At 42.0% G+C, this 8582-nt stretch overlaps 1 protein-coding gene across 2 annotated transcripts; it reads right to left on the bottom strand.

Annotated features, from left to right (window-relative positions):
* Window positions 1-679: 679 nt before the first annotated feature.
* LOC142501091 (pulmonary surfactant-associated protein D-like) lies at window positions 680-8405 on the bottom strand. 2 transcript variants are annotated; one of them, XM_075610432.1, is made up of 5 exons: window positions 8377-8395; window positions 5247-5458; window positions 3988-4104; window positions 3046-3129; window positions 680-2000 (listed from the first exon to the last, which is right to left on the bottom strand). In XM_075610432.1, the coding sequence occupies exons 2-5, from the start codon at window positions 5440-5442 to the stop codon at window positions 1615-1617; spliced, it is 783 nt and encodes a 260-aa protein (XP_075466547.1). In that variant the 5' UTR covers window positions 5443-5458; window positions 8377-8395; the 3' UTR covers window positions 680-1614. The 2 variants fall into 2 exon arrangements, with proteins under 2 accessions (XP_075466547.1, XP_075466546.1); XM_075610431.1 differs by having other exon boundaries at window positions 682-2000; window positions 8142-8405.
* Window positions 8406-8582: the final 177 nt, after the last annotated feature.

The following is an 8582-nucleotide window of genomic DNA, read 5'->3' as shown; positions in this document are numbered from 1 at the left end:
ATCCCCTGTACCCAATGTCTACTTTCCCAGCCTATATATTGTAAGCTCCCTGAGGCAGGGCCTCTTATAACAACACATTGCAGGTCTATCTTACCTCTTCTAACACATTGCAGGTCTATCCTACCTCTTCTAACACATTGCAGGTCTATCCTACCTCTTCTAACACATTGCAGGTCTATCCTACCTCTTCTAACACATTGCAGGTCTATCCTACCTCTTCTAACACCAACCAATTTAATCATTTCTGTAAATGTTACTTATGCCCCATAATCATATCTCTAACTTTCCAAGAAACGTCTGTAATTTGAATGTACAGTATAACGTGTTCATTTAAAGCAGCCGACCAAGCTGCTGTGTGAAAAATATATGTGCATTAATACAATTAACACAATAAGTATTTAGCTAAGTTGCCGATCGATCCGTTCTCCTGTAATCGATCGGCGAAAATTCGGCGAAGGGGGTTCACTATTTAGCCGAAATGACGGCTGTCAGTGCAGCAGAAGAGGACCACAAATGGTTAAAAGCTCACTCCATAGCATCTCCCACTCACAGGGGAACTTGCCTGCTTACAGTGTGATTGTGATAAATCTAATACAGAGTGCTTTTCCTGGTAATGTACAGGTTAATAAAAGCTTCAATCAGACTTAGAACTATGCAACTAATTTTGACAGATTTATTATAAATAATTCTTCCTGGTAATGCACAGGTTATTAAGAATTTATATTAGTGTTAGGGACACTTGAGATGTGGTCTGCCATGCAGTGGCTCAGGGGCTTACAACACTTTGGCCAAAATGTTAAACTAAAAGACCATTTTATTCAAAAGACATCTATACATATATATTTAGGCACTGTACCGTGTATAAGTTTATTTGGATGTGCACTGAGCTCTGTCTGTGTTTCATGTTCTGTCTCTGGTTTTAAGGGAATATCATGTGACCAGGCAGTCACTAGATACAATTGGTGCACTGCTAGAGACAGGGCAGGGCTCAACAAGGGGTGTGCCAGAACCTGTTACAGAAGAGGAAGGGGATGTGACTTTGTAAATGGTTGCTATAGAGATCAAAAAAAATACTTGTTACATTATAATAGTTTAAAAATGTCATTAAGAATTTTTAAACATTTTTTTAATGCTATTAGTATTTTCTCATAGTACAGAACTGATTTATTAAAAAAACAAAACAAAAAAAACATATGTAGGATATTGCTTGGTCTGCAGCTTTAATGCAACCATGTATTATTATAACTCTGGCTTTGCTGTCTGTCTCCTGTGTAACAAACTAATAGTATTGAATTGTAGCTGTTCTCAAACTGACTGTAAAGTATTGCGATGCCCCCTTTACTTAAAAAATAAATGCTGAGGCGGATGCGGACAGGGTTGCAAACCTGTCTGATACATGTGAATGTGCTCACAAGTGGTATTTTTATTTGCAGTATAAAGATCAAAATTCAGCAAATACCAGAGAAATCGTTTTGACAGCCCCGGAAAAAGGGATCGCATTTTAGTCTATTAACACCTGATATCAGAGGCTTACTTGTAATCTATTCAACAAATCCCGAATTTAACCAACCAACATGAATAAACATATTGGGAGCAAAATATCGGAGCCGAGTTTTATTGGAATTCACAGATTACTAGCCGTAGCATAGAACACGGGATATCGTTCCATTTCCCATTATCCTGAATTTCCACGCAGTCTTCATTGTCCTTACTGTTGTTAGGTTCTCCCAGATTCCAGTTGGTGAAAGTGATCTTGTCTCCTCCAAGATATTTGAAGATCCCTTCCACCTGCTGATCAGAAATACCTAGGAAAGTCTTGGTCGACTCTCCCTTCGTTTGGAGTATTTCCTGCACGGCGTAGTTTTCTGCTGCATTTCTTGGTGTGGGAAGATGACCTCCAGCTTCCCGGCACGTCTTCTGGGCGCTCTCGAAACTCTCTTCCTGCCCGTTACTCACAAATACTTTCTCACCAGATTGCTTTCCGCCATGAAAAAGCAAAACTGGAACAGATCAAGCAGAAGCAGTAATAAGGGTGTTTTAGTTGAACTGTAAATATATATTATGGGGTATTTGTTGGGTACAAGGTTAGGCACAGATATTGCAGCACTTTTCTTCCCAAATGGAAAAATGACAGTATACACACCGCCCTTGCTATGGTATGTGTGAGACAGTGGTGTAGCTAAACAAGCTGGGGCCCCGGGCAAAATTTTGCCCATGCATGATCAGCATACCGGCTGCTAGTGCGCATGTGCGATCGGCATTTGCTGAGCGGGCCCCCAAGAGCGTGGACCCCCAGGTATTACCCGGGCTATAGCTATGACCCTGGTGTGAGTGCTTCTGGACAAAGCTAGTAATAGCTGAACCTACATTTTGAGCTGCATTTAATCATTTTTCTTATCAAGCATTTCCACTACTTTTAAGAAATAGTTTGCAAGAGACCAGGCTGGTTGATGGCATCACTGTAACAGGACCCCAATTCATAGCATTTTGGACCACATAATATTACATCTAAAAGAGATTAGAAGCAACCCGGTCACGTGTTCCTGGTTAATGCTCTAGCATAGACTAACATTTCTTACAGCACAGTCATATGTCATGAACGTTATTTATCAGAGTAAAGGGAGGTGTTATCTGCCTGTATTCATTTGGGGGTGTCTGATACTGTCCCGGCGAGCTTTATTGTAAAGCTTGCCGGGTGTATTGCGGGCTGACAGCGGGGCTTTTTTCCGTTTAAAACGGAGTTTCCCGCGCGGCGGCCACTTCAATAGATAAGCGCTAGATAAGCTTTAAGCTGGCCGGCACAGTATAAAGGGTTACACAAAAGGAATTGTAAAAAGCAAGGGGTGGCCAACTCCAGTCCTAAAGGGATACCAACAGGTCAGTTTGTCAGGATATATCTGCTTCAGCACAGGTGGCTCAATCAGTGGCTCAGTCAAAGACTGTAGGGATAGCATGAAAACCTGACCTTTTGGTGGCCCTTGAGCACTGGAGTTGGCTACCCCTGGTATAAAGGAACTATAATATAGCAAGATAAGCACACCTTACTTTTATTGTACTTGTTAAAGTTTGCTTGAAGAGTGTGCAGTTGTTCTTCCAAAGTCTTCATTTGACCCTTAACAACTTCCACCTCTGAAGAAAACAAAGTGTTCATTAGCTACATTTTTTCATTTTTTATTTTGTGTCATGTTTGTATTTGGGACTTGTTTTGGGAAACATTAGCACATCTAGTTCAGTGGCTCTCAAACCCCTTGTCAGGGATCACTGAGCACACCACGTTTTAGGAATAACCAATGCACCTGTACACAGGTGAACCCATTTCATTTGCATTTGACTAGAATGTTGCGTGGTTTCCTCAGAAGCCTGACCTGGCTCCGGGCCGGGAAGAAAGATTTAACGGGTAATTCCAGGCTACAGCATGTGTTTTTTTTTTGTTTTAAATAGATTTGAAGTGGTGGGTCTCTGGAGGTGAACCGCATTGATTTCAGCTACGGGGTCCCCCTACTCCCAGAGATTCTTACCTACATACTGTAGGTGCTGCCGGTATCTCTGTCCAGTTTAAACCTCCCAATCACGTGGTCCAATAGGAAGACACAAGGAATAAACGTGGTTCAGCTCCGTAGACCAGACACACTAAGCAGTTTAATCAATTTTGTTTGCTCGATCCTCATTCACTTCAATCATTGATAAGTAAATCTCACCCATCTCACCCACTGAGTTTTAGCTTTCCTGAAACAAGCCATGCTTGTATTTACTAAAGTTTCACGGCTGCAAAACTTGGGAAAAAGCTGTGTAAAAAACAGCAACATAATTATCAAAGTAAAGGAATCCTATTGGGAACAATTGGAGTTTTCCCTTTAAATCTGGTGCAATTAGTTGGCATTGCTTTCCCCCCACCTGGGAGACGTTATTAAATAACTCCCTGTATGTAACCTCCTTGTACCATTTTATCCAGGCGGCAGTGTACCATGGACAGCGACATTTTCTTACCTGAAGTAGCGCTCCTGCCCTGCTCCCCTTTCTCCCCAGTGGAGCCCTGATCACCCTTCACACCAGGAGGGCCAACTTTTCCTGGAGGTCCCTGGTTTCCCCGAGCTCCTTGCTGTCCTGTGGGAAATTACATCAAACGTACTACAGTACACACATATTGCTGGTTTCATTTCATGCAGGTTAAGTTGCAATTATACTATATTGATCTCAGTTACCTATAAAGATTACTTACCTACTTAGGCTCAGATCCACAAAAGGGTGAATGAATGGAAGTACTGTAAAGGTGTGCTACAGCTTAGCGGATCTGGGTCTTAGATTGTAAGCTCTTTGGGTTAGGTTTCCCTTTTCCTACCTTATGCTTCAATATTTGATAAATTTGTATTATATTTTCCTGTAATCTTATCTCTATTTTGTGAATGGTGTCAAACATTGTTGGTGTTGTATAAATAACAATATACAGACATCCAGGTACCTTGGAAACTCCTCCAATATGTCAGAGCACAGTGACTTTTAAGTGGACCATAGTTCATGATCAGTGCCTTTCATTGATGGATAATCTTGCAAATTACGCCAACAAAACAATTTAGCAAATCCTGTCTGCCCATTTTGTAATCTCAGAGTCCTGCAGGCCACTGGACTAGTTCCCACAAAATCTAACTTCATAGAACAACTAAATTGGTTGTTTTATATTGTCTGACTCATACAGAATTACCCCCTAAATCTTCTCTCCGGAAGTTGGGCTAAAAAAAACCTGTCTACAAACCTTAATGCTGAAACAAAAAGTTGAGATCAATGTAACAATATGTACAGGATGGGGGATTGGAGCACTTTGAAATTGTCTCTGGCCAAGGGGTGGCAAACTCTAGTCCTGAAGGGCAACCAGCAGGCCAGGTTCAGGATATGCCTGCTTCAGCACAGGTGGCTCAATCAGTGGCTCAGTCACTCAGACCCAGCTGCTCGTCCGCATGCGAAATTGGCATTTCCGACTGCGCATGCGTGAATGGCGTTTGCCGGTTGCTCATGTGCACGAGCAGCCCGGGAACTTCCGACCGCGCAGCAAGTGATCTTTGCGCATGTGCAGTCGGTGTTCACCAGCGGGACAGAAAACTGGTACTGTCCCTGCCAAACCGGGACGTCTGGTCACCCTAACAATTTTATATATCACGGAAAGGTGGGACAGCTATTTGCACCCATCTAATGAAGAAGCAAATCTTTATGAACAGAGACTGCTCAATCATTCTGAATTATCCCCTTGTTACCTCGCTCTCCCTTTTCCCCTTTGGGTCCTTCTTTGCCATCTCTTCCGTCTCTGCCAGGCGTACCACCGGAGGTATGTGTGCCACATGAAACGACTGCACAGGTGTTGGTTATTTCTTCACATCTACCGGTCTCTGTAGTGAGCGCCTTCAAGGATTCTCCAAACATTAACAAGCCCAGCAGCACGGAAACATTCATTGTTCAAGAATTTAACCTAAAAAACAATGTTATGTGAGGGGGGCTCATTAACTCCAGTCCTCAAGATGCCCCAACAGGTCAGGTTTTAAAGATATCCCAGCTTCTGCAAAAGTGGTCTTTGACTGAGCCACTGATTGAGCCACCTGTGCTGAAGCAGGGATATCCTTATATCCTGACCTGTTGGGGGATCTTGAGGACTGGAGTTTAGCACCCCTGAGTTATGTAGAATTAGATTGTCTTCTTATCCTAAAATTCCCTAACGTAGATTGGTTGAATGTTTTGGACATGTGCCTTTAGTATAGCATTATTAGTGGGTTATTAACTGTAATAGTGCGGATTGGGTCAATCCCATTGAAATCATTTGGAGATTCTGGGTGAAAGTACACAGATAGGTACTGTTGCAGCTTAATGAATAACCCCCCTAATTGGGAGACCTCAAATCAAGGCTTGAACTCAAACTGTGATGCCCTCTTGGTCAAGTAGCAAGGTTACAAGCTATATAGAATACGGGCTCCTTGTACTAGAGAAACAAGAATAGAACAGTAAAACAAATGGTAAACATTATTTAATAAAATGTATTCTTTCTTGCCATTTAATTATTTAAATTTGCATTGAGTACAATGGCATGTCTACTGACTGTTCTATCCATTGGGCCATTCCAGTCCCTGGCTAATATGATTAATGAGGATATTGTGTGCATTTGAATGCCTACTGTGCATCCAGGGCTACTGACAGGGGGGGGGGGAGGGCGGGGGAGTCTGGACTTCTGTCCCAGGCCAAGAGGGGGTCTGCTGGAGATTGTCTTGGAGGTGCCTGTGCTCCTACCCCTCTATCCCCCCTCTTTTCCACTCTCTGTCTCCCCTTACTCTTTCCTCCATCTCCCCACTCTTTCATCTCCCCTGCCTAGGGGGGGTGGTCTTCTCCTTTAATTTGTCCTAGGCCCCACGATTTCTGATGGCAGCCCTGCATACAACTTTTTTTTTTTTTTTTCAAACATTTTTATTAGGCATTGATACGAAACATTACAGACCTTCCAGAATGATCATAAACTAATACCATAATACATTTTTTAACAGTTTTGGTTGACAGGGTGGGGGGGGTAGAGAAGGGAGGGGACACCGACTGACCACACCGGCGTGTGGTTGACCTCCAGGGTTGTGCAGTGATCACTAGGAACAGACTCCCGAAGAAGAAAAGGGAAATCCAGGGGAGGAAAAGGAGGGAGGGGAGGGAGAAGGGGAGGGGGGGGAGGGGAGGGTGGGAACCGGTAGGGCACCTCTCAGTATTGAAGCAATGGTCCTCCGTGGCAGCCCTTATTGGGCCGAGGATATAGGTTTTGCTATCTGCGGATTATCCACGGTTCCCATATTAAGTAAAACCTCTCTGTCGAGTGGTTGAGAAATGCTGTCAATTTTTCCATTAGCATTACCTCGTTGAGTCTCTTTTTTACCATTTGCTCTGTGGGGAGTGGTATCCTCTTCCAAGATGACGCAACTGAACATCTTGCCGCCGTTAATATGAAGGAGATTAATTTCCATACTGGGCGGTCGATTTCCTCTATCGGCCTGCCCAGTATGTAGGTCAGTGGATCTATAGGGATTGTGAGGTCCGTGACCTCTTTTATTAGATTTTGTATTATGAGCCAATCTTTCTGAATTTCTGGGCATAGTCCCCCTTTTGTCCACAGCCTCTCCAGCATTGATCAGAGGCCAGAGGGTAGATTTGTCTCAATCTCACTGATCTTAGGTATCAGTGGAACAATATCTTGTATATATTTTTGTATATATTTTCCCTAGTTGTGGTACATAAAGAGGTTCATACATCTTTTATATACCTTTAATAATTTGAAAAAAATCTTCTTTTTTCATATTCAACCAACAATGCACAATAGCACATAAAGACCACCATGAATCCCTAACCAAGCAAGCTTAACATGTGATTTTAATATCATGGTACGTATGTCTTGCACAGTGTGGCAGATATGATTGATTACTGCACTTAATCCAGGACTGTGTAACCATGATCACATTTTGCTGGATAGCTATTTTTTAATCCCCTGATTTTATTAAGACATTAGTATTTTATATGACTAACTACTGTACCTTTCCTCTCTCAGATTGTATTGCTGCATTACCACCCATGGGTCATTGCAACAGCATTTAATTTATATATAAAATGTTTTACCAAGAATTAATACATTGAGAATTACCTCTCGTTTTTAAGTATGTCCGGGCACAGAGTTATAACAATACATGGTTACATTAAATGAACAGAGGATATACAGTCACTTCACAGACATTTCATGGACATTTAGAGCTGGAAAATTAGGTGCAGGGGATAAAAAGGCTAGTGAGTGTCAGATTGAAATACAGCAATTGTAACACCAATAAACATCAGCGAACGGCAGCAAATGGCTCACACCCTTTGGCTGCGCCAATGGCTGTCCGCCTTTGGGGTGACACAGATGTAGACTGAAGGGATACAGAATGAATGCAGCTGGGATTTCAGAGTCTAACATATTGCATTAATGCCTAACCCCTTGGAAACTAATTACAACCTTTCCAAATTGAGATTTGTTCTGTAGCATGACATAGTAACCTCTTAAAAATACACAAAATCTGAGAGGCATACAGTATATGCCAGTTGTTACACTTAATGGTTTCATTATATCCACTCACCTGTGCTAAATTAGTACTTACCACGATACAGCATATGCAGGTGCAATATAATCACTCACTGCGGTGAAAATGTAAGGTTTAATTCTTGCTCTAAGGAAAGTCCCCTTATATTTCTGCACCTATATCTATATTAGATTGTAACTACTTTGGTAGATGGTCACAATGACCTTATTCTACCTGGGACACTACCAGTGCAGGGTAAAAAGAATGCAAAGATTAATTACTAAAAGCTACTAGCGGGTAACTAGCATTTTACCACTGAATGTTGATCCGTTAGCGAGAGGACAGTTATGCAACTGAACTTTGACTTTTAAAGTCCCAGTCACGCTTATAAGGTTCAACATGTTTTTTTTGTTTCAGAAATTGCCTTTACTGTTTCTCTTTTATATTTTGCTTTCCAATCCTCAAGCGGTTATAAATTTCTAAAACATTTGCTATTTGGCATTCATTTACAAATCGCTG

This window comes from Ascaphus truei, chromosome 8 (genome assembly GCF_040206685.1).
Source record: "Ascaphus truei isolate aAscTru1 chromosome 8, aAscTru1.hap1, whole genome shotgun sequence".
Taxonomy (NCBI): Eukaryota; Metazoa; Chordata; class Amphibia; order Anura; family Ascaphidae; genus Ascaphus; species Ascaphus truei.
This window is presented reverse-complemented; position numbering and strand designations above follow the sequence as displayed.

What these genes read in the sequence shown, in the direction of transcription:
- LOC142501091 (XM_075610431.1), bottom strand. Translation starts at nt 5,442, where the DNA reads ATGAATGTTTCCGTGCTGCTGGGCTTGTTAATGTTTGGAGAATCCTTG. An exon ending in AGGGGAAAAGGGAGAGCGAG is followed by an intron (nt 4,105 to 5,246) that starts GTAACAAGGGGA and finishes AATTTCCCACAG; the next exon opens with GACAGCAAGGAGCTCGGGGA. An exon ending in GGGCAGGAGCGCTACTTCAG is followed by an intron (nt 3,130 to 3,987) that starts GTAAGAAAATGT and finishes TGTTTTCTTCAG; the next exon opens with AGGTGGAAGTTGTTAAGGGT.